Source organism: Rhinolophus sinicus, linkage group LG02, assembly GCF_036562045.2.
Source record: "Rhinolophus sinicus isolate RSC01 linkage group LG02, ASM3656204v1, whole genome shotgun sequence".
Taxonomy (NCBI): Eukaryota; Metazoa; Chordata; class Mammalia; order Chiroptera; family Rhinolophidae; genus Rhinolophus; species Rhinolophus sinicus.
This window is the reverse complement of record NC_133752.1, coordinates 126,794,846-126,822,012: the sequence shown is the minus strand read 5'-3', so window position 1 is coordinate 126,822,012 and position 27,167 is coordinate 126,794,846. Positions and strand designations below refer to the sequence as shown.

Below are 27,167 nucleotides of genomic sequence, written 5' to 3'. Positions count from 1 at the left end.
ATAGCCAATAATGGCTATAAAAATTAAAATTCCATTTTAATTATTTCTGTCTCATGATTTAAGTGCACATTAAAGTGATAATACTCTGGTATTAAATAATCTGGAATTCAAAATTAGAATCCAGGTCATGTTTACCATATCTGTTTTCTTCACTTAGTTAAGTGACATGTTTTATTATATAATCTATTTGATAAATGTCAGAATCCATACAGATTTTCTCAAGTTCCTATGAACAGGGTCTGAATGAATAATAAGATTGTAACCATTAAGAATTAAATGTGGAAAGTCAACTTCCCAGAACTCGCTTGCCCCATCCTCCTTCAGACTCCTGATGTTCTTTGCCACCAGATATATCTTTGGAGCACATGAAGGGATGTGTTGCTATAGTTTATTTGTTGCTATATGTAAGGTAAGTATAGGAGGTAAAAATATTTTCTAGCGAATTCTTTCATTATGTTACATACTGTATTGTTTATAAAGTTATGGCTCTAAATTAAAAGTTACACCTTGTTCTCAGCACCCTAAAATTCCACTTGTTTCCATTTTGCTGCCACATACATCTCAGGTATCTGTTTTCTTGTTATACTTTTTGGACTTCTCCCTCATCCTATCTGTGAGGAAATAGGCTGCAGAACTTCACATTCATACCGTAAAGCATCCGTTGCAAATCTTAATGTGCTGCCTCTCCCAAGGATATAGTAGTTTAATACATTTTTACTAAAACTTTGAAACTAGAATTTTGGATGTAAAGCCAAAAATATTTAGAGTATACAAAGTTCTTTCCAACATTCAGAGAGTTCTTTTACTTATCCAGCTTTAAACTTGATCTTATATTTGAGAAACATTTTATACAAAGAAAATATATATAGTATTTCTTACGTATCCTAAAAAGGTGTAATAGCTAATGCTGTGAAATGTATGTTGAACCAATTTAACGTTTATTTTAACTATCCATTTTTCTGTTTAAAATGTGATACTTGGCACCATAACATGTTATCTGATTCTGTTTTTCTTTCCTCACTTATTTATTTACCAATTTTTTGCTTGTTACAGGGAAGTATTTTGAAAAATGTTTGCAAGAAAATAAAGCTTAAGTATCTGAACTATTAACAGCCAAATATTAACAGCCTTCATCATGGAAATTCTTTACTTAGAATGGAAGAATATATTCATCTCAATTTGATCAAAATTATTATTCATTCAATCAGTTGTTTACATAAAGAACACTATATAGTACAGCAAGAACTAGGTCCTATATTCATAAATTAATTTTATCTTCATGTATATCATTTTCTTTCACAATAATTTATTGAGACTTAACTAGTTATATGTTAGGCTAACTTTCATTTATCAAAAATAAACTGGAATATCTACACTATATAAAGAACTCTCAAAACTCAACACTTAAAAAATCCAATTAGAAAATTGACAAAAGACATGAAGATTTGATTGGCAGATAAACTCATGATGAGATAGATTTTTCAACATTATTTGCTATTAGGGAAATGCAAATTAAAACCACAATGAGATATCACTGTGCATATGCTAGTACAGATAAAATAATTTTTAAAATAGTGGTAATACCAAATGCCAGCAAAAGATGCAGAAAGACTGGATTTCTCATTCATTGCTAGTGGGGATGTAAAGGGTACAGCTATATGGAAAAATAATTTGGTAATCTTTTATAAAATGAAACACACACTTACCACATGAACCTAATTATACTCTTGTATATTTACCACAGAGAATTGAAAACTTATGTTCACGTAAGCATCTCTATTTAAATGTTAAAACAGATTTATTAGTAATAACAAAAAGAAAAGCTGGAAATGACACAAAGGTTTTTCTATGATTAAACAAATTCTGGTTCATCCATAAAATTGAACACTACTCAGAAAAAAAATTAGAAAAAAAGAATGAACTATTGATATATGCAACAACTCTGATAAACTTCAAGGTCATTATGTTATTGTCTTTCTCAACAAGACAAAACTGTGGAGAAGGGGAATGATTAGAGTGAAAGGAATGTTCTGGGGAGGAGGAATGGAGTGCAAATACACAGGGATAGCAGGAGGTTCTTTTATGGTGATGGGACAGTTTTGTATCTTGTTTCTGGTGATGAATACAGGAATCTATACGTGGGATTCGATTGCATAGACCTACACACATATACAGGAAAGCATGAAAAAATGGTGAAATCTGAATAAGGTCTGTAGTCAGGTTAACAGTTTTGTACCAATATCAGTTTCCAGGTTTGAAAGTTAAACTACAGTTATATAAGATGTCATCACTGGGGAAAGCTAGGGGTAGGTTACATGGGACTGTATGTACAATTTTTGCAACTTCCTATGAGTCTATATTATTTTTAATTATTTTCAAATAGTCATAGAAATGTATTCTGCATAAAAATTAATGCACATAAAAGGTAAATTAATATATGAATAAATAAATATGCAAACAAACTGATCACCATTATGGTTTATGTGACCTATAGGTGTCAATGATTCAACAACGCATCAGACATTTTGCTTGTTTCCATAATTTATATGGTTTTAATAATTTGTGAAATACTCTTTATAAACAGAAATTTGAAGCACATATGTTTTATATGGAGATCAAAAAGAACAATGTTTTAAAATTTAATCACTGAATATTTTATTTTAGTCCCTAAGGATCCACCTAACAACATGACATTTCAGAAGATACCAGATGAAGTTACAAAATTTCAGTTAACATTCCTTCCTCCTTCTCAACCCAATGGAAATATCCAAGTATACCAAGCTTTGGTTTACCGAGAAGATGATCCTACTGCTGTCCAGATTCACAACCTAAGTATTATCCAGAAAACTGACACATCAGTCATTGCAATGTTAGAAGGACTAAAAGGTGGACATACATACAATATCAGTGTAAGCATTTGTAGCTTTTAATTATTCACCTATTTTACAAAGTCAATTTATAAACTCACCATTCAAAAATACTGTAGCATATGTATACACTATATTTTTCATACTTTTTGTAAGATCATTTAAGACATGCCAATAGAAAATAGATTTAGAGAAATGAAATTGCTGAGTTCCTACTATAATACAGCAAGTCCTGTGAAAGATGTAGATAATAATTATACAATTATAGTAGAAACCCAGAAATAAAGTAAAGCAGAAAAAGTTGCATGGTATAAGTAAAAGAACAGTAATATACAAAGACATAATTCTGCAAAGGAAAACTACGTATATGTAATTGTAAATGGAAGATGGAAAAGCAAATTTCAAAAGGCAAAGGGAAGAAATAACTGTTTATATGATTGGAATTCACATGTATTTCACACAACTGTTACTAAAAGCTAATCATATTTTACACCTTAATTTTAAATTATCCGTTTTGGAAAGTAACTGTGTACTCACTCGTATGTGAGTTCATATTCATACACACAATTTGTTGCATCCTTTGACTGCTTTTGTCTTAGGATGTTCAAGTAGAATTACGTAATTCAGAAAATCACATATATAATTCTTCCTTTACTCAATTTGTATCTTATTATATAATCTCTCTTGCTGAGATTCTTGTTGCACATACCATTAAATGGACCACTATTATGAAAGATCTATTAGAGGGAGGGCAGTTGTTAAGAGAATGAACTGGCCTGGGTTCAAAATCCTGACTCTAGTATTTTCTGGGTCTGGTCAGTTTCCCCAAATCTGTACCTTAGTTTACTTATTTGAAAAATTAGTAATAGGAATAATACTTTATTTGTAGGATTTTTGTAAGGATTAAAGATTTGTAGTTGTGGTAAGTAGTGAGTGGTCTATCAGTTTTGCCTATTGTGAATAAGAGGAAAGAATAACAAATAAAACAAAGCACAACTAATTTGTAATTTAAAGAAGAAGAAATAAATTATCTGATTGTTCACAAAGTGCAATTTACAGCATTCTCAAAACCTGAGAGTTTATTAGAAATGTATAACTTTAATACCTGTTCTGATCTGCTGAATCACAGTCTGCATATCTTCATTTATCAGGGTTCATAAGTGGCTTCAATGCAATTTGAGAATCACTGCCTAACTCTTTATGTTAGGTGGTACCATAAAGAAATAAAAATAATGAAGCATCATATTATGTTTCATTTTGAAATCTTTCTTATATCTACAAACTCCAGTAAATATTTTACTTAGATATTATTTAGATATTTTTTAACCACAGTTTTGGGGCTTGGTTTGTTTACCATACCTACCACATCATATATGTCATTATAATTTTAATTCAATCAAGATATTCCCAAAGTATCTCTAGTGTGGAGTGTGGGTCACTAATATATAGACAAATTAATTCATTCCAATAAACATATTACATTCTGAATTTTGTTTATAAGTACAATGAAATGGGCCAAGACTAATCTTTGTTTTATATTATATAGCAAGATAAAATGAATAAAAGAAGTTTCTGTATCTATAGCATGCTAAGCACAAAGTTAATTGAAAGGGTTCACATTTGTGTAAATCACTCTCTGTATATACAAACAGAAATGTTTTATGTGTATATGCTGCATTATGCAGGTTACAGCGTCAGATACTTTGGGGCAGGGGTGAAGAAGGGCATGAAGGGCAACTTTCAGAGGGATGATTTAATACAGGAAAACTGGGAGGCTGAAGGAATAGGATTTCATCTCAGAGAAGGGAAAAAAAGAGAATCTTGAATATTGATTTAAAGAAAGCCAGAGGTACCTAGCTACAGAGTGGAGGAACAGATGTCAGAGTAGATGAAGAGAGTGTAGACATAGTGGCTTTTCTTCGCTATTCCCCCTAGGGGTTCAAATTGAAGCCACAATCCTTTCCTGGTCTCTGGGATCGGGCTGTTTAGGTCACTCAGCCTTTGTTCTTAGGGCTTAGTTAAGATCAGTTTTAAGAATCCCTTTACTGTTATGCATTTAAGTGAGTGCAATAAAAATATAGTTAATAGACTATATGCAATTGTTTTTAAAAGTGGAATCATTTCTAAATTACATGTAACCAAAATCATATATATATATATAAACACCCATATGCATATATGCATTTTATATATATATATGTATGTATATACATATATATGTGTGTATATATATACATATATATGTGTATATATATACATATACATACATATATATATATATATATATATATATATATATATATATATATATATATAAATGATCTGAAAATAGTAACAAGATATTTCTTTGTTTCAGGTTTATGCGATCAATAGTGCTGGTGCAGGGCCAAAGGTTCAGATGAGAATAACCATGGATATTAAAGGTACATATATGAGCTGCCTTTCCACAAAGGCTGTTGTCTTAAACAGTAATTATAATTTGAATTCCATATTAGCATTAAGGATGTAGTCAAGCTTTTAAATGATGCATATGTGTGTAATAAGCATATTTAATAATGTATGCTTATTAAAATTATAGTTAAAATTTAGTGTAAATGATGCAGAGTACCATGGTAAATAAAGAGAATGCCCACCTGCTATTTTTCTTATACCTCTTTTCCTCCAAATTTAAACTTGTCTGAGAGAAATTTTATAGTCTGTTATTTTGCTTTTTAATTCTATAGAAAACAAAACTCATTTTTTAAATTACCCATGACTAGAAGTTGACTAGTTCTAATTAGATTCCTGGACTCACCTTTATTTATATTGAAAGTCAGTTTCTTTTCAATTAATCAAATAATGTTTACTGAACTATCATATACTCAACTTTATGATTCTGACTGTAAAGTAGATCTATAGATTCATTATTCTGGCAGGTAGTTTTCATAGAAAATATAAGTAAAATTTGAAGTCCCTCACCCCCCAAATCCACAAAAACTAAAAAGATGAGGAGGAATTTAGAGCCATTCATTCATGGAAGGTGACGTCTCTTCCTGAGACTAAAAACATGCGTGTAATTGTGCCATGTCTAAAAATCGGTATAAAACCTGCAGAGAGATTTAAAAAAAAATTAAGTATATGGGCCTTTAGAGAATTCTAACATCTGACGCTTCTCTCTTTAAAACAACAAGTAACTTTTCTCAGGCTTTAGTAAGGACAGCAGAGCACAGTAATTAGAAGTGCCAGCTCTAGACTGAGTACAGGGTCAAACTGCTGAGATTTAATCCTGGATCAGCCATTTGATATCTGTTTGTTTGGGCCAGTTTCTTAACCTCTATAAGCCTGTATAGTGGAGATAATACTAGGTACTACCTCATAGATTGTTGTGAGGATTCAAAGAGCTAATCTTTGAAAAACATTATGACAGTGCTTGGAAACTAGTACCATGAAGAATAAGAAATAGCCACTGTAGGGTGAAGCTGATATATTTTCTTTTCATTAATGGGTAGTTTATATAATCACCATACTATTTATAAGTATTATTTGCTTTTAATTGATAAGTTATGTACTTAGACTACACAAATCCATAAAGTCTTAAAAAAATATCAGCAATTTTACGAAATGATTTCACAAAGAAGAGTTAAAGCATCATACCATCTTAACCTGTCTTTATTATTCAGTGGCAGACATGTAGCATGCAGATAACGATAGACAGACTCCCCAGTAGCCTAGCTGAGAGTTCCTCAGGAGTCCCAGAAACCTGAGGCTCTTTGTGCTGAATTCTTCCTTCCTTTCCCCTTTCACAGGTGTCAGGCCTGTGATCTGTGGTCTAAAAGTTCTTGCCACCTACTCCTGCTCCCTGTCCTTTTTCTCCAATCAACTTTCTACACATCTAATTGCATCACAGCCTTTACATCTCAGAGGGGTGAGCTAAAGGATCAAGTTAAAAAGATTTGGTTCCCTTTATAGCTATGTGACATAGGTCCATTTCCTCATGTATAAAAGGCAAATGATAGTGTCAATTTTATAGCATTATTGAGAGGCCTTTAAAAAAGGTTTAATAAATATGGATATTGAATTTTGATTAAGCAACTTATTAATGCTCAAACAGCTAGTATATATAGCTATAAAATAAAGTGCAACAGCAGGCTTTCATAAATATTAATTTTGGAGATAACTTGTATGCCATGCATTGAGGGTAAAATGTGAATTAACATGACACTTTTAGAAATTATTCTGGCAATATCTATTTAAGTTAAAAATACACATACATTTTGCTCCATAAATTCTGATCTTGGGAATCTAGTCCATGGAAATAAAAAGATGTTTGGCATAGATAAACTAGGGGTTAAGGGGAAGTGCAAGTTATGACTAGAATAGAAATTGGTAAATGAGGTAAAGGAGGTGAAAGAAGAAGACACTCCGATAGTAGTATAATAATGCATTTATGAAAATTATGTATGAGTGACAGCACACAGAATTTGAATTTATTTAATATGTGAAGAGAAGTCAGATGACCAAAAAATCACACCTGGGCCCCATTATCTCAGGAAAGTCTCAAATATGTAATTATACCACCAGGAGATAGTGATTGCTAAATATTTGCTGTATCCAAGAGAAACTCTGTTTCATTCGTTATTTATGTTTGTTATCACTTTATCTATAAATTACCTGCATGAAATAAGAATTTTAAATGGGTTTTTCTTCTCTTTAGAAACAAAAAATCAATCGTAATGATATTTCTTCTTTGTTTATAGCTCCAGCACGACCAAAAACCAAACCAACCCCTATTTATGATGCTACAGGAAAATTGCTGGTCACTTCAACAACAATTACAATCAGAATGCCAATATGTTACTACAATGATGACCACGGACCAATCAGAAATGTACAAGTGCTTGTAACAGAAGCCGGAGGTATCATCAAATGTCAACTTATCGTGTTAAATTGTAAAGTGGAAATTGCTGAATGGTTTAGAAATTTCAGTTCAAAATTAATAATATGAGGTTGACTCCTCATTATCACACAACTCTTGAACTTAATAGTTTGTCAATATTATCATTCATTATACTAATCATTTATTTATGCCTAAAATATTTAACCAAAATAAGAGAAGGCATAGTTAAAATATGTGATTTATTTATTCAATATGCTAATAGGATTGTTTCGATTTTGACAAGATGGAGTCTGGGTAGTTTCTTTGGAGATGTGAACAAGAGAGTTACTCTTGACTAAGGAATTTTTTTTCTTTACCTGCTTATCCAGCTAAATCAGCTGACTCACCCCTGGTGGTGCAGAGTGAGAGGTGTTGCATTCAGCTTTTCTTTATGAAATTATAAAAATAGCCTTAAACCTGTGAAAATACATTTGTATATTACTTGTAATCATCATTCTTTTTCTCTGAAAATAGCTCAACATGATGGAAATGTAACAAAGTGGTATGATGCATATTTTAACAAACCAAGACCATATTTTACAAATGAAGGTTTTCCTAACCCTCCGTGTACAGAAGGAAAGACAAAGTTCAGCAGCAATGAAGAAATCTACATCATAGGCGCTGATCATGCATGTATGATTCCTGGCAATGAAGACAAAATTTGCAATGGACCTCTGAAACCAAAAAAACAATACTTGTAAGTTTAGTTTATACCTACCATGCATCGTGTTAGCAAGATAGTGGGTGTCTTTCACCCAACCAACCACCTATCCTTTCATCTTTCCAGTAAGCACTGGGCATCTGTCAGGTATTGTGACCTGGTCTTTTAGGCCCTAGGAATGTAGAGATCAACAAGGAATTGTCCTCGTACTCCACAAAATACAGTTCTATAGGAAAAGCAGGCAAACCTAAACATAATTATGATTTGATCTGATAAGTGACATAAGGTCAATAGAAAAAATGTGCAATTGGAGAATATAGATAGGATAATTTAATTCTTCATGTAGAGGATAATATGACTAATGTGTAATATTTTGTGTGTTTCACTCAGTATTTTGCCAAGTATGCTAATATGCAGGTTTTTAGAAACACTATTAGTCTTTTGGTTAATGATGCCTTTAGTTTAGTTCATTCATAGCAATAGTTTTCTGCTCTTTATGCCATCAAACATCTGAATGAGTAATTGAAATTTTTACAACTCACTCTAATATTTGACATTTTAATAATTGTATATCATATTAAAAATCAATGCTGATATTTTGGCTTTGCTAAATTGATCATATTTTTTTCTATTAAATTGACTATCAGTTTGTGTCATAAGGCTACAATTTTTTAAAAATCTTAATTTATTTGATTTTCAAAATATAATTTTTCTACTAAATTTGAAAAATATAGCTAGTTTCAATTTTGCCTGCTAATTAAAGCATTATTAAATTTTTGTAAATGTCCTAGACCAAATTATCATTAGACACGGTAGAGAAGTTAGGTATTTAAAAAAAGAATGCTCTATCATCTATTATTAAGTATAGTTACTTTGGTTACTAAATTATTGCCTGAAATTTAATCATTATCCATGTGACAATTATGAAAATGGTGTATCACTAAGTTTAATATTTATTCAAATTTTTTTATTTTGCATATTTTTCCAAAACAGACTCTTTATATAATCACAATAAAATCATAAGAATTTGAGAATAGTAGAGATTAAAGAATGCATTGCAATTTACTAGTGTAAATTGGTTTTATATTTTTAAATGCCTGGATGTCTGTAGTTTTTAAATAAGATATTTGAGTTTCTGCGAATGTTAGAAACACCCAGTGATTTTTAGGATTGATTCTCTCCTGCACCCATTTTCTATTTAATATGTCATTAAAGCATAGAAAGTGAAAATACAGCTATGAACACATAGAATTAGGAAGCGTTGTTCTTAATTGTATACATATGAACAAGATAAGTTCTATATGACCATTCTAAATCTGATTCACTGGTATTTTCAAAGGTGGTCGAGCTATAAAAAGTATTAACTTTATATTTGTAAAGTATGTTTGGGTAACACACAGAGACATAAATTATTTCATCTAAACAAATCTATGAGGGAGGGGACCTGCTTCAGTTTAGCTGCTGACTGCTTATGAATGAGCCCAAATTCGGTCGTTCTCTCATGAAGTTCAAGAGGTCCATGTATAGGAAAATTACTCATCTCACATGAAGGTATTATATGTTTGTCTTGATGTTGATTGAATTCCAAGTTTACATCTCGTAAATTCATTTTCTGTAGAATAAAAGTGTTTATTTTAAATCACTATTTGTTAAATTATTCACAGAAAAAAAGTCATATGGCATGCAAATTGTTGGTTTTTAATTTTTTTCTATTTCATAGATTTAAATTTAGAGCCACAAATGTCATGGGACAATTTACTGACTCTGATTATTCTGACCCTATTAAGACTTTAGGTAAGACATATTTTGCAGTTTACTTTCATTTATACCCTCAAAATGCTAATCACAGTGCAATATTCATTAGAAAATGTATTAATCCATGACTGAATGTTCTCAGGTATAAATTCATTTCAAAGTTAATTAGCCCAACTAAGGAAAAAATAGTATTTTGTAATATACTTTTAATAGATAGATGTTCCATCCATTCAAATCTGAACATAGATTTTGATATGATATTGGTTCTATGCTGATGTGTACTAACGTTATACTAGGCACATATTTATTTGGCTGTTTAATATACAATCTTACAGTAAAAATTTTTTACATAATAAAAAAGAAAAAGGCCTGTGGAAATTTTTCTGAAATAATCCTAAAAACTAGAAACTTGCCATCCTCTTTCATTTTGTTTTTTTTCTAACCAACACTTACATGAGTTTCCTCCCCCCCCCCAATTATATCCACCCAATCAGGCCTGAATCAAACACAGATACAATTTAGTCAGATGCAAGTATATTTCTTCTTCCTCCTCCTCCTTCTCCTCTTCTCCTTCTTTGTCATCACCATCATCATATCTAACATTAAATATTCTGTGCCAGATACACTTTTAGGCTCTTTGTATGTGTTAAGTGATGGACTCTTTACAACTATCCTTTAATTTAGGTCAGTGGTTCTCAACCAGAGTGATTTTACTCTCCAAGGATATTTGGCATTGTATGGAGCCAATTTGGTTGTCACGAGCCTGGGGGCTGAACTCGTCTAAGCAAATCTATGAGGGAGGTGACCTGCTTCAGCTACTGGCATGTAGTGCACAGAAGTCAGGGATACTGGTGAGCATCCCACAGTACATAGGACAGCCCCTCACAGCAAAGAATTATCTAGCCCATTGTCATGCAGGGTGTCAGGCGGGGTCTCTGCTCCCGCTCCCCACACAAGAACACAGGATACGGTGAGGCCAAAAAGGAACACCCACGGAGCCATAGGTTGGGGAGCCATACCACTATAGTATCACTGGCGGCTGCGTTGGAGACACAGGAAACAGGAGCCACACGACCCGCAATCCACTGTCCACTTGTCTCTGCCAACAAACCTCACTTGCTAACTGCAATCCACCTCTCTACAATCCATAATCCACACTCTGCCACGCCACGCCAGGACGCCACACCACCGCACCACACCACTACACCTCCACTACACCACCACCTTGCTAGCTTAGCCATGGCAGTTATATTAGTGGCTAATGGCTAACCAGTAACAGCCGATGGCCAACTAGTCACAGCTGATGGCCATCTACTACCTGAGCCAGCACCTTTCTGTGTGAGGCCGAGAGCCTGGGAACTGCTCTCTGGGGCTCTGTCCCCACACCCATCATGTCATTAGTCCCAAGGTTGCAAAAACCTATTAGATGCTAATGTTAGCTCCATTTTATAGATAAGAACACCAAGACCCCTAGTAAGTAATTAAGTGGCTGGGCCAGGATTCCAGCAGATTGCACAATAATTGCACTACAAATACAGGATTTAGACCTGGATTCAAATTTTGGCTTTTACACTTGAGAAAATAATTTAATTTCTATAAACCTCAGTTTCTTCATTTGGAAAATGGTGATGATAGTATCTACCTTGAAAGATTTAAATAAGGCAACATGTGTAAAGACATTAATTTTTATAGTTAGTAAAATTTTACATGCTTAATAGCTTTTGGGTAGGTTATAACCCAAAACTATAGAAATATACTATGAAACTTTGAAAATGTGAAACTTTGTTGCTCAGATCCATAGTGCATCATGCGCTTAAATAGATCTTAGAGAGTTTTGTGGCTGGAAGAAGATAAATGGTCCCACCATTTTCCATCAGAAATGCTTATCAGGTTGTGGAACATAATTGTGTAGAAAACCAGCTTCTAGCCTCCACTTAGTTAAGGAAACTTTGGATCATGAAGAAATAAGGAAGGGGCATGTGGTTTGCTGTGTGCATGTTTATAAAAGGAATAACACATTTCTTTAGCTATGCTGTCTAATTCCTTAAAATCACTGTTTTTTTCATCCAATAATTTAATCATTTTAAAACTGGCTAATTAGACTTGTGGTATTGAAATTGTGAGAGTGTTTCTTCATTTGATAGGTAGCCTTACACACTCTGATACCACCACAGAAAAGGAAATGTCTTGAAAGCATCAACATAATTTCCTCTAGGTTACAGCCTTCAGAAACTATTACCAAAGCTAACAAGTGATCCAGGTGTGTTTACCAATAGAAGAACACAGACAAATGGATAGCTCATACGTCCTTGGGAGATGACATTTTGCAAGAGCAGTGCTGAAAGGACATCACCTTGCAGTGTTGTTTGCTGTGTGCTATGTCTAACAGCTTGTTGGTTTCACATTGATTGTTTATGTAAGGACAATACATATTCAGTCAGTATCTTAGAGACAAAGTTGATACATCCAGGAAACAGGAATGAGAAAGAAAATCCATAAAAAGGGGGAAAACCAAGCATCGGGGATCATGATGTACAGGGACATAATTTTTCTGATTCAGACAACTGGCACCCTCTGGCCAAGGACGAACTCCGCCTGTATTTTGGTCACAGATAGTCTCAAGGTTCTCCTCAGCAATAGTCTTATTTTTCTTCCTTTCTCTCACAGCCTACAGAGTGAAATACAATAATTAATTCTAGAAATTAACAGAAGTACACAGTAGATTCTCTGTTCCTTCTTTGGAATCATAACTACCACTGCCCCAGTTATCCAGGTACTAATGTGTATGTGTCCTGGTAACACCAGGAATCCACACGCAATGTTAAGATGTGGAATGAAGGGCAGAGAACAGGATCCTACCAAGACTAGGGAAGGAGGGACTTGTGAGACATAGACTGGACGTAGTAAGTAGAAAGCTGCTAGGTTGATAAGGGGTGGTGACAAGGAAGAGACCATGGATCGATGGTCAAATTTCTCAGAGTTCATATATTATCTGCCGACCAGTGACATAAGATTAGCTTTTCAGGCCTCCTTAGAGTGGTCTTCCATGGTCTCTTTCCTGATAGATAACAGCTTTATAATAGGGTTTTTTCCTTTTAATTTCCTCAGTTTTCCCCCAAGAATGTCTTTTATTCCTGTTTTCATTTCTTTTTCTTTTTTTTTAATTAAAGTTTATTGGGGTGACAATGGTTAGTAAAGTTACATAGGCTTCAAGTGTACAATTCTGTAATACGTCATCTATATATCACATTGTGTGTTCACCACCCAGGAGTCAGTTCTCCTTCCATCACCATATATTTGATCCTGTTTACCTTCATCTACCATCCCCTTCTCCCCTTACCCTCTGGTAACCACTAAACTATTGTCTGTGTCCATGAGTTTTATTTATTTCTTTGTTTGTCTTATTCCTTTATTGTTTTCAGTTTTACATCCCACATATCAGTGAAATCATATGGTTCTCGACTTTTTCTGTCTGACTTGTAATAGGCTTTTATTCTGTAGTGCTTATTCTGGATTGACTACATGGAGTTCTGCTATCTAGTCATTTATAGCTAGTAAAACAGGCAGGAGTGGAGGAAATTACTAGGAGAGCAGCCCTCAGAGGTGGTGAAATGAGATGCTCATATTTGGAGCATGGAATGTACCATTGATGGAATTCCTTGATGACTAGCAATGTAGTCTGTTTAATGGATGTAACACCATCAATTTCTGTTCTCAAGTGAGATTTCTACCTGGATATTGAATGTTATGATTGTGTGGAGGTCAAATTCACCCTGACGGGTCAAGCACCAAGGAGCACCCTCCAGAAATGGCCCTGATCCATGATTTGACATTAATAAAAGGTCATGGAGACCTAAGAGTTTTCAGAAAAAGCACATTGCCAAGGAAGATAGAGTAGAAGGACTTAAAAAGGAAATAAAGTTGACCATTTCTGCAATAGTCAATGGTCAGTGGCCAAAATGGTTTAATGGCTGTGAGAATGGGGGCAAGCAAATAATATAATGCATTGATATAATACCCCTGATGTCATCATAAAATTAGAAAAACATGTTTGGGTCCTTCTTTCTCTCAAATATATCAAGTATTGGGATATAGGATAGCATTTGTAACAGGCTCGTGGCTCTCAACATTCCTAATAAGCTTGCTGAAGACATGTATGTATGTGATCCCAGACTTCCATGAAAGAAGTATAGATCCCATTTAGGTCATCAAACCGCCAATAGATATATATTCATTCCCTGGTATTTTGCACACCACAAGCAATGAGCTACCATCAATATATGTTCAGGATTTAAGAGCCTTTGTAAGCCTGTGTTTCTAAGTTAGTATAGGGCATATATTTCTAAGACAGGCCATTTCGATAGTGGTTGTGCCTCTCTGAGATACCATAGGCAAAGTAATCCCCATAGACTGGACTAAAAGTACAAATAAGAAAGAACCAGGCAGGGCTTGTCTGGATAAGGATGATTGGTTATTTGCACTTAGGGAAATCTTTATGGCCTGTAAGAAGAAACATGGGAAATGACATGCACTGTTATTTTAATCCTAAAGAAATACAACTTATTTGATTTTTTTTTTTATTCGAGATTGAGCATTAGCATTTTTATTAACAAAAATTCTCAAGAATCACTCAAACTCTTTTTGAAAATCCTCCTTAGGCCCACCAGTTTGTGGAAACTGCTTGTAAGCAATGTTTTGATTACAAGGTTTAATTATAGAGGATTCCTGTGATTTGAAAACCAGACACTCCTTTCTGTACCTTACAGGGCTTCATCAAAGCTGAACAAAATGAAACCTTAAACCCCACTCAAAGGCATTCTGTGATTGTTTTCTTCTGTCATAACACTTCTCGTTTAATTACTATGCTAACAATGAAAAGTTCTGATATGCTCACTTAGAAACACAAATAGGGGAGTCACTATGTATTTTTTACAGCGAAAGGATCGCTTGCCCCCCAAAACAACAGAGAACAAGGGAAAGTTTTATTATGTTAACAAGATAATGGTGGACCTCATAAACTTTTCAGTCAGACTGGCGTGTTTCAGGCACTTTGGGCATATGTTGAATTTATGTCTTTGTGTTAGTTACTTAAAAAATGAACTTCTGAAATCCTGTTTCCAAAATGAGAAGAATCATACCTACCTCATGAACTAACTGGGAGATTACATCTGATGAATGAATGGATGAAAGAGTATGATAATGTTTATTGATAAATATACTGAGCATTATTTATGCACCAAGACTTTTATGAGTGTTTTTATGTGTTACCTTATGTATTCTTCTCTGGCCCCCTATAACATGATCTCCTACTTATAGATAGCCTCAATTTATTGGTAAGAAATCTGAAGCTGGCTCCTAAAGCAATTTGCCCAAGGTTACAGAACTCAGAAGTGGCAGCACCAGCTTTTAGATCCAGGCAGCGTGACTCATGACTCGAATCGGTGCTGTGCTTGTAACCATTATTATCACATCACCTGAAAATTGTTAAGTGCCCCAGGAGCTTTCAAATTCATTACTGTTAGTGATGTGTCTGCTCCTACAGCCTTCCTATTTTTGCTGTACAATTTTCCCTTCTCAACATTTTAAATTATTTCTAGCTATTCTCTTTTCACCTTCTTGTCTTAACTTTTGAGGCTAACATCCACACAAGTATGCTTCATTTTTACACATAAAGGTACAAAAAATGCTTTTGGTTTTGTTTGTTTTTTAACAATGAATTAATGTGGCTTTTCCGTACACCCTGGAAACAACTTTTTATTATCTACTTTAAATATTTTGCCAATCTGATGAATGAAAATTACATCTGTCTTAGATATTTTAATTTACATTTTTTGAATTATGAAACTGAGTGAATTTTATTATTAAATTCTTGTGCAGTATTAGAATATCCAGGATGACTAAGCCAAAAGAAAAAGCTCTTTATATTTAAGTTCTGTTAAGAACTTGTTTTCTTTTAAGATCAGTAATAATACTAATAATAAGATCATATAATATGTACCTATATCAAGAGCCAGACATTGTCCTATAAGCTTTATAACTCATTTAACTTAAGCTTCTTAGAGATATAAAACTGGCTTAATAAATCAGATCCATATACTGAGTTTAAAAAATGATAATTTCAATCAAAAAATAATACTTACGTGGGGTGGCTGGTTAGCTCAGTTAGTGAGAGAGTGGTGCTAATAACACCAAGTTTGCTGGTTCGATCCCCGCATGGGCCACTGTGAATGGTGCCCTCCTTAAAGAAAAAAAAAAAATCTAAAAAAAAATAAAATAATACTTATGAAAAATTAGTACTTCTTTATTATGATTAGCTTAATTATAATAGCACATTTTATTATGCAAATACAACATAATTTAACCTTTTATAGAATTTTAAGTCTAGTAAGGAAATGTTTTGTGCTTATTCCAAAAATTAATGTTCATATTTTTAAGTGAAAGAATTGCATTTTCTATGCAAGGATTTGAACAAGTGACCTCATTCTGTACCAGTAATGCTCTCTGGGTACATGCATAGCAATGAATCCGAATCTGTACTCATAATCATGGCACATTTTGTCCTTTCTTAGTGTTACTTTTGTAATACATGTGCCCAAAGGATTACATATTGTTTGTTAATACATTATATGTCATTTTCTCACTTCACTTGTCTAGTGCTTTGAAATGGTAATCTAATCTGAAAAAATAATTTTGTGGTCTATGAAATCATGTTTTTTCCCACTAAGTTCTAAGGTCCAGTGATTCAATATTACTTGATAAAGTTTCTTTAATTTCATGTTTTCTTTCCCAAGCATATCCAATTAGAGTCAGCATGTGAAAATTCATAAGACAAAGCATTCATATTTTAAAATATAAAAAAATGTGTATCTAAAATTCTTTCTGAGCTACATGCTGATATAGTGTCTTCTAAATTTATCTGGAGATTCTAGAGGATCATGAAACTGATAACTCTTTAAAATTCAGTATTCATTCAAATCTACCATGCAGAATAGCCACAGGAATCTTTTCACACTGTTAACATTTCATAAGCACCAATCTAGGGAAAAAAGATGAAACATTAATCCCTGCATATTTTACAGATAGTTAACCTATTTTGTTTTGTTACTTGATTTTAATACTTTTTATAATAAAATTATAAAGTATAAATCATATAAATTAAAATTGATTACAATTATAATTAGTAGTTGTCTAAAATAAATGATTACTAATTTGTATATTCTTATGTGGTTCAATACCTGATCTTCAACTTGAAATATTTTTTTATTATTTTTTTTTATTAAAGTTTATTGGGGTGACAATTGTTAGTAAAGTTACATAGATTTCAGGTGTAAAATTCTGTATTACATCATCTATAAATCCCATTGTGTGTTCACCACCCAGGGTCAATTCTCCTTTCGTCATCATATATTTGATCCCCTTTACCCTCATCTACCACCCCCGTCCCCCGTTACCCTCTGGTAACCACTAAACTATTGTCTTTGTCTATGTGTTTTTGTTTCTCATTTGTTTGTCTTGTTCTTTTGTTGTTTTTGGTTTATATAACACATATCAGTGAAATCATATGGTTCTCTGCTTTTCCTGTCTGACTTATTTCGCTTAGCATTATAATCTCAAGATCCATCCATGTTGTCACAAATGGTCCTGTTTCATGTTTTCTTACCGCCAAATAGTATTCCATTGTGTATATATACCACAACTGCTTTATCCATTCATCTATCGAAGGACATTTTGGTTGTTTCCATGTCTTGGCCACCGTAAAGAAAGCTGCAATGCTAGAATTTTATTTAGGATTTTTCATCAGAGATATTGGTCTGTAGTTTTCTTTTTTTGTGTTGTCCTTACCAGGTTTTGGTATCAGGGTAATGTTGGCCTCATAAAATGAGTTAGGGAGTACTGTCTCTTCTTCAATTTTTTGGAAGAGTTTGAGCAGGATTGGTATTAGGTCCTCTTTGAAGGTTTGATAGAATTCACTAGTGAAGCCATCTGGTCCTGGACTTTTGCTTTTGGGAAGGTTTTGGATGACTGATTCAATATTGTTAATGGTGACCGGTATGTTTAGATTTTCCAGTTCTTCATGGTTCAGCTTTGGAAGGCTATATGTTTCTAAGAACTTGTCCATTTCTTCTAGGTTATTGAATTTGGTGGCATATAGTCCTTCATAGTATTCTTGGATGATCCTTTGTATTTCTGTGGTGTCCGTGATAACTTCCCCTTTTTCATTTCTGATTTTGTTAATTAGTGTCTTCTCTCTTTTTATCTTAGTGAGTCTAGCCAAGGGTTTGTCAATTTTGTTAATCTTTTCAAAGAACCAACTCTTTGTCACATTAATTTTTTCTATTGTCTTTTTGTTCTCTATTTCACTTAGTTCTGCTCTGATTTTTGTTATTTCTTTTCTTCTGCTGACCTTGGGTTTCACTTGTTCTTCTTTTTGGGATTTTTCTTGTTTCTTGAGATAGGCCTGTAATGATATAAATTTCCCTCTGAAAACTGCTTTCGCTGCATCCCAAAAATTTTGGTAGGATGTATTTTCATTGTCATTTGTTTCTATGTATCTTTTGATCTCTCCTCTAATTTCTTCTTTGACCTAGTCGTTCTTTAAAAGTATGTTGTTTAATCTCCATGTATTTGTGTTTTTTCCTGCTTTCTTTTTGCAGTTGATATCCAATTTCAAAGCCTTGTGATCAGAGAATATGCTTGGTATGATTTCAATCTTCTTAAATTTGCTGAGGCTGATTTTATGTCCCAATATATGGTCTATCCTTGAGAATGTTCCATGTACACTAGAAAAGAATGTATAGTCTGATGTTTTAGGATGAAGTACTCTATAAATGTCAATTATGTCCATTTCATCTAATGTGTCATTTAGGGCTGCTATTTCATTATTTTCTGTTTGGATGATCTATCCATAGCTGTCAATGATGTATTTAAGTCCCCTAGTATAATTGTGTTTTGGTCAATTTCTCCCTTTAGTTCTGTTAGTAGTTGCTTGGTATATTTTGGTGCTCCCTGATTGGGGGCATAAATATTGATGACTGTTATGTCTTCTTGTTGTATAGTCCCCTTTACCATTATGAAATGTCCATCTTTGTCTCTTGTTACCTTTTTCACCCTGAAGTCTGTTTCATCTGATATCAGTATGGCTACACCTGATTTTCTCTGGATACCATTTGCTTGGAGTGTCAATTTCCACCCTTTCACTTTGAGTCTATGCTTGTCCTTGTAGCTGAGATGTGTCTCTTGGAGACAGCATATGGTTGGGTTTAGTTTTTTGATCCAATCTGCTACTCTGTGCCTTTTTATTGGTGAGTTCAGTCCATTTACATTTAGGGTGATTATTGATATGTGAGGATTTCCTGTCATTCTATCTTTAGTTTTCTGGTAAGGCTGTGTCTCCATTGTTTCTTTGCCTTTTTGTTGTTGTCTATTATTTCTGTGTGGTGGTATTCTATGATGTTTCCCTCTGTTTCTTCTTTTATTACAGTATATATTTCAGTTCTGGATTTTTTTTTGAGTGGTTACCCTTAAGTTTATGTAAAAGAAAGTTTGATATTTAGAGTATTCCATTTTCTTCAGCATGCTTACTTTCTCCATTCCCATATTCTGGTTCAGGCCTTTACTTTCCCCCTTTTTATGTTTTAGTTGCCATAAATTGTTCTGGTTGATGGTGGTCAAATAGCCTCCTTTAGTATTTCTTGTAGTGCAGGTCGTGTATTAGATAATTCCCTCAGCTTCTGTATGTCTGGAAAGGTCTTTATTTCTCCTTCATATCTAAAGGATATCTTTGCTGGGTATATTATTCTTGGCTTATAATTTCTCTCTTTCAATAGTTCGAATATTTGGTTCCACTCCCTCCTGGCTTGTAGAGTTTCTGCTGAGAAATCTGATGATAATCTAATGGACTTTCTTTTGTAGGTTACTGTCTTCTTTTCCCTGTCTGCCTTGAGGATTCTTTCTTTGGCATTGATTTTTGACAGCTTCAATGCAATGTGCCTTGGAGAAGGCCTGTTGGGATTGAGGTAATTAGGTGTTCTATTTGCTTCTTGGATTCGAGGATCCAGTTCTTTCCACAAGTTTGGAACGTTCTCATCAACTATTTGTTTGAATATACATTCTGTTCCCTTCTCTCTTTCTTCTCCTTCTGGTATGCCCACTATTCTTATATTGCTCTTTCTGATGGAGTCAGAAAGTTCTTGTAGAGTTCTTTCATTTCTTTTAAGTCTCATGTCTCTTTCTTCTTCCATCTGTGTCATTTCCATGTTTCTATCTTTGATGTCACTGATTCTTTCCTCCATCTGATCAACTCTACTACCTAAGCTGGCTATTTCATTCTTAATTTCTTCTATTGAGTTCTTAATCTCCAGAAATTCTATTTGGTTCTTTTAAAATTTCAATCTCTTGGTAAAATGTTCATGTTATTCTTTGATTGTATTTCTGAGTTCATTAAACTGCCTTTCTGTGTTTTCTTGCATCTTGTTGAGCTTTTTCAGAACTGCAATCTTGACTTCTCTGTCATGTAAGTCATATATTTCCATATCTTTTAGTTCATTTTCTGGAGACTTTTCATTTTCTTTTTGAGCTGACTTGTTGTCTTGGTTCATCATGGCAATTAATGATTTATTATTTCTCTTCCTAGTCATCTACAGGAGTGGCTTCTGCAACAGGTTGATAGGAAGAGGTCTTTGTTTTGTTTTCCAGTACGTGTTTGTAGAATGCTTTATTTTCTCTCTGACTGCAGCCCTTCTTTCTCTCACACACTGTAGTGTTATGTTTTCTCTGCACTGTTCCAGCTTCTCACACAATGGTGGGAACCCTGGAAGGTGTGCTTCTTCTTTGTTAACAGTTCCCCTGAGTCATACAGCACCGCGTCCCTCTGGGGATGTGGAAAGCTTAAGTTCCAAAGCTCTTCCTGCACCAGATTCAGAGCCTGTGTGTTTCAGCAGTTCTGTTTACTCCTGCAGGGATCCACCCAGATAGGTGGGGACAGGGGTGAGGTGAGTTGTGAGAGGTGGCCCAGAGCAATGGCTGTGACCACCACCACGGCCGGTCTTGCTTCGGACGGCTCCCTCCCCTTTGCCGGGCTGCAAATTTGTGTTTGCGGACCACAGTTCTCAGAACTGCAAATATTCTGTTCTTTTGATCTGACACTGCTACTGTTCTGCTTCTAGCACTGGGCAGGTGGGGGCGGGGTGAGCTCTGGGAGCGTAAGGAGGGGCAGCTAGTCACGGTGCCTAATGCTTCCATTCTCTGCTCAGCAGTGAGGGCTTAAACCACCATTTTCAGCCTTCTTCCCTTAGTCTTTTCTCCAAGGTCTCTGCCATGAGCGTTGGGTTCAGCCATGTTATATGCTGTCCCCTCAGCCCTGTGGGCCATAAACAGAGCCCTAGCAGTCCAAGTTCTTCCCTCTCCTGCAGCTGCGGTAGTTCCCGGATGCAGCGAGCTCGGAGCCCTGAGCTAGGTCTGCGTCCTGTGCTCACGGGGCTCTGTCTCTGCACTTCTCCCTTCCTTCCTACCCCATTGAGCCTCTTTGTCTTGCCTGTCTGCTGTGCAGGGAGTCCTTTGTGGAGTTATAGTTTTTCAATTTGTTGTAAATTCCAGGGGAGATTTCCAAAGGCTCACCTCATGCCGCCATTTTGATGACGTCTCTGAAAAGTTTTAATATCTATTTCAAAATCAATATATTTTATTCATTAGCAAACTTAGCAAATATTTATTGAGCATTTATTTTGTGCCTAGTACTATTCTCAGAATTTGAAATACAATTGTGAATAAAATAAAGACCCTGTCCTCAGGGAGCTTACATTCTGGACATATAATAAACAATAGGATAATAAATAAATGAATTGTAAGGTATATTAAAAGATGATAAAGACTATGGAGAAAAGAAAGAGTAGAACAGTGTGCAGAGGATGTATAAGGAAGGAGGCAAGATGTGAGTGAGTTGTATCTTTCAGTTTTAAATGGTGATGTCTTAGTTTGCTCAAGCTCCTGTAACAAAAACCATGGACTGGGTGGCTTAAACAACATTATTTTCCCACAATTCTGAAGGTTAGACATCCAAGATCAAGGTTGCAGTCAGTTTGGTATCTGGTGAGGGCTCTCGTCCTGGCTTGCAGAAATCCTCCTTCTCACTACCCGCATTCTTGCTGGTGTCTCTTCTTATAAGGACACAAATCCTATTGGACCTATTGGATTAGGCCTGACCCTTAGGACCTTGTTTCACCTTAATGACTTCCTTACTCTAAATGTATTCACACTGGGGTTTAGAGATACAATATATGAATTTTGGAGTCACATATACATTCATAAGAAGTGATCAGCATAGGCTTCAATAAGAAGGCGATATTTGAGCAAATCCTTGAAGGTAGTAATAAAATCACTATCCAGGCAGATATGCAAGGGAGATACCTTTCCTTGCAGAGCAAGAAGCTGGTGCAAAAGCCCTATACAGAGGGTGCCAAAAAAATGTATACACATTTTAAGATAACATCTCTTAAAATGTGTGTACATCCCCCCGGTATAAAGAGTGACTTGGTGTGTTCCAGCAACAACAATGAGGCCATTCTGGCTCAGAGGAGTGATCAAGGTGGAAATTGAAAAGTCAGAAGTAGCAGGGACCTAGAGAGTTAATGAAGGACCAGGTCGCATAGTTCATTGGAAGGATTTCAGCTTTTCTCTGTGAGAGATGAGGATTTTAAATAGAGAGGTAATGTTATTAAAGGATGACTCTTGCTGCAATGTTGAGAATAGATGGACAGAGAAGAAGGGTGAATACAGGGAGACTTGTTAGGTGTCCAGACAATAATTCATGTAAAACAAGATGATGGCCTGGAGCAGGATGCTAGCAGCAGAGGTAGTGAGAAATGAGTAAAGCATACACAAAAATTTTAAATAGTATAATGAACCCCCAAATACCTACTAATTAAATTTAATAATTTTTAACATTTTGCTACATTGTTTTATTTATGCATCTGTTTTTTTATTTCTGAAGTATTTTAAAGTAAATCACAGAAAGTGGTATATTCCCACCTTGAAATACTTTACTATGTTCCTCTAATAAGTACATTTTTATCATATTGTCACAGTTAAAGAAAATTAACAATAAATCCTTGATATTATATAGTACTACATACTTTTTAAAATCATCCTCTGACTTTTTTTCTTGTAATTTTGGTTGAATCAGGATTCCAACAAGATTTTCACATATTATCTTTGATTGTTGTGTCTCTTAATTTTTGATATAGAAAAGACTTCCCCCTTCACCACCCCCATGCCATAGGCTATTTGAAGCAACAAGATGAGTTGTCTTATAAGAGGTCCCATATTTTGGATTTGTCTGATTTCTTTCCTTTGGTTTCCTTTATTTTTCCCTCCTTTCACCTCTTTCTCATAAATTAGAAATAAGATCTAAAAATTTAAATATTCACAATAAATATTTTTGGCAGGGATTCTTTATAGGTATTGCTGCCTAACTCAAAATACCTCACATCAGAAGTTGTTTATTATCTGGTTGTCACATTTTCAAAGACATTAAAATTAATCAGTAATGTTAGCAGTAATGAGACATGATCTTTCACTGGAAAGTTGTTTTTCCCTTGTTATAACTATCAAACAATCTATAGGGTAATACTTTGGTATACTGTAAATATCCAATTTCCATCACCCTCATAACCATTTAAGGATGTATTTATGATTGTTACCTGACTCAATTATTTCATTAGAAATGTAAAATTGTGAATTTCTAATTTTAATATTCCTTCCACATTTATTAAACAAAATTATCTTCTACTGAGAGTTTTAGCTCCTTAACTAAAATGATTTTTAATTCATAAAATACATTTCATAGGAGAAAGCCAGAAAAAAATGCCTAATTTTCTCTCTTTAATTACTTTAATTACAGAAATAAAAATTTGATAAAAATTTTAAGAGCAAGGAAATGGTAGTCTAGCTATAACCAATATTTACAAATTAGTATTTTTTATGTTTTTATTTCTCTTTCATTGGGTAATTTTAAAACTCATGGATTTTTATATATTGACTATTTCAATCAATTTCAGTTTTTTATTTATTATAACATTTAAATTGTTCACTCTTTGGCTGCTAGGAACCTCTTCAAGAGGATCCTTTATTCTTTTCATGTAATTAGTCTTTGATAGATTCTTAGCTTTCTTGTCCCGTTCATATCTGAATTTCTTTTGTTCCCTGCTCCCACTTTGGAATTACCATCTCTCCAAGTTTTCCTAGTTACTTTTAGTAAAAAGAGTATATGCTTTGAAGATAGAGCCAACAGGATTTTCTCAAAGATTTTGGATGAGTTCTATGGGAGAAAGAAAGTAGAGTATGACTCTGAGGTTTTGGGCATGACCAACTAGAACAATGAAGTTGCCATCAACTAGAGGTTCAAGGATGCAGCTGAAATAAGGGGAGTATAGCAGTTTAGCTTTGGAAATAATGATTTTTAAATTTTAATTACACTTCTAGTAGGCAATTTGATATACAAGTAAGTTCAATAGATAACAGTTAAGTAGTGATCATCATATAGATGGAAATTAAAACCATGAGGCTAGATGGGCTCACCACGGGAGTGAGTTTAGATAGCAAAAAGAAAAGGACCAAGGATTGCGACCTAAAGTTACGGTTGAAGATACAGAAGAAGAGCAACAAACAAATCTGTATACTTTATTAGCATTCATGAATGATATTCCAATAAAATAGTTTTCTGTCTTTTGCGATCCAAGATAGTATTCCATCACAATAATTAATGATGTTATACTTCCTCCTCTTCAGGTGAAGGACTTTCAGAAAGAACTGTAGAGATTATTCTTTCAGTCACTTTGTGTATCCTTTCAATCATTCTTCTTGGAACAGCTATTTTTGCATTTGCAAGGTAAGATTTATTTGTACTCACATTCCTAGGCTGCTTTACGGGCATTATTCTGTCATATTCCAGTCAGGAGACAGAAGTCACAACAGTTACTTGAATGGGAAACATTTAATAAAAATGATTATTAACTAATAGAAAAAATTAACTACTAAAGTGGGTAAAAGAGAATTCTAAGGGATCCAGAAGTAGGAAGAAGTTTCTCTCTCTAAGCTGAAGGACAGGGGTTGTTAATAAAGGAACTAAGAACTAGAAAAAGCCTCCCTCTGAAAGCTAATGTGGAATGGCTACTGCAAGCACATGCAGCCTATTAACTAGCAGTGGGCCGAGAAATGTGACAGAGCGGAGGGGCTGCAACTATTTTGTAGAATCCACCCATCATTATTGGAGGGTAGCCAGGTTGCAATTGGTCTGTTGAAGCTGCCTATTCTTGCAGGATGTCATGGATAAGCTAGAGCTACTTGGTATCATTCACCTGTGGGAAAATCATGCACTTACGAGGCTGCTAGAACTCATCACGTGGACTGTGGGGCCCCCACAATGAATAATAATATTGAAGCATAACCCCACAAGGGAAGGGTCTTCCTATTCCTATTTCCTTGCAGGGTCATGCTAGTGTCCTCTAGTAACAAAGCTTAGCATCCTGCCCCTTGCAAAGGAGAAATGTTCTGGAGTCTAGCTCCAGTATCACAAAGCAGGGCAAAGAAGAGTGGATTTCGAGCTAGGAGACAATAAAGTGATAACATGAAAGCAGATTGTGCCAGGCTTTCCAAATTTTTTGAATAATTTATAACTCTGATAGGTTTAATGAAAATATTCTAATCCGATCTAAATTTTAAAGTTTTATACAGAGGAGATAGTAAGTACAACACTTTAAAGATGTCCAACTTGTTTCTGTGGTGGTAACGTTTCTTATGTTTACCAACATATGTGTACTAATTTTCCAAGTGTCTTTCCAAATTCTTGGTATCAATCTCTTCATTCACCTGTGGTTTACAGGACCTCGGGGGAAATCTTAGTTATGATCCTAAAATCTAGTTTCATTAGGTAGATTGCTGAGTTAAAGGGATCTTACATTTGTAAAAGTAACCATTCTACTAATTTCCTAAGTAGTTCACTAGGCTCTATTTTTATCTAAAGAACATTGTCCTGTATTCTGAATTCCATGCACAATCTGTTTCATCTTAAATCATTTTGATGGATAATTTGAAAGGCTCTTGAAAAAGATATTTTTCTTATACCACATACTATTTTCAGATTCAGCCAGAAGGTAATGAGAGAAAGTCATTAGTCTAGGTATTTTAAAGATATATTGTGTAAGACATGGATGTAGTCCCTAAGGGGTATGTACCTGCCGTATTTATATTGTTTCCCTGCTCTAAAATCTTTTCTGAGTTCTCATTTCTTTACACGATGAACTCCTTAAGTGGGCAGGAAATGGTCCTTCCTTATTCCCTACCACTTCCCTACATCTCTTCAGCCAAATGGGTCTATTCTTACCTGAACATTCCATAGGCTTTTGTACAACTCTACTTTTTATTCAGTCAACTGGAAATGTGCTTCCTCCTCTTCTCATTCTGGAACACTCAAGTCAAATCCTATTTCTTTACTTCTTCTAAATACTAAGTGTTGTAATCACTTATATAACATTTTATAGCTAATCAGTTACTGTCTTATGATTTGTAATTTGAATCATTTTTCTGTTTTGATGCTTCTTCTAAGTTTAGATCCTGTTTCCCAACTAAGTTGTAATGTCTTGAGGCTACTTCTTATATCATCTATAATACATAACTTGTAATAAATAATACATGTTTGAAATATGAAGGATAGAAAAGCTAATCATTACTTTGTAATGTACCACACTATGTCATAGACAAATTAGCATGTAAATGGCTTAAATGAAGACTTTAACTTGATTATCAGATTCATGTGATTTTGATTTTTGAACCTGAGTTTTCTGATTATAAGTAAATAATATTATATACTTCGTAATACTTGTTAAAAATCAAGAACACAGTTCAAAACACATTTTTATGTATTTTCATGTACTTAAAAATGTTTTATGTATCTAAAAACAGTGGAGCATTGACT

At 34.3% G+C, this 27,167-nt stretch overlaps 1 protein-coding gene across 2 annotated transcripts in view; it reads left to right on the top strand.

Annotated features, from left to right (window-relative positions):
- Positions 1-27,167, top strand: part of PTPRQ (protein tyrosine phosphatase receptor type Q) — a 195,779-nt gene that overhangs the window by 130,169 nt on the left and 38,443 nt on the right. For both annotated transcript variants that reach the window (XM_074325367.1, XM_074325366.1), the window contains exons 29-34: positions 2,665-2,909; positions 5,224-5,290; positions 7,604-7,762; positions 8,257-8,479; positions 10,164-10,237; positions 24,983-25,082. In XM_074325367.1, the coding sequence (XP_074181468.1) occupies positions 2,665-2,909; positions 5,224-5,290; positions 7,604-7,762; positions 8,257-8,479; positions 10,164-10,237; positions 24,983-25,082 (868 nt within the window). The remainder of the gene's footprint in view (positions 1-2,664; positions 2,910-5,223; positions 5,291-7,603; positions 7,763-8,256; positions 8,480-10,163; positions 10,238-24,982; positions 25,083-27,167) is intronic.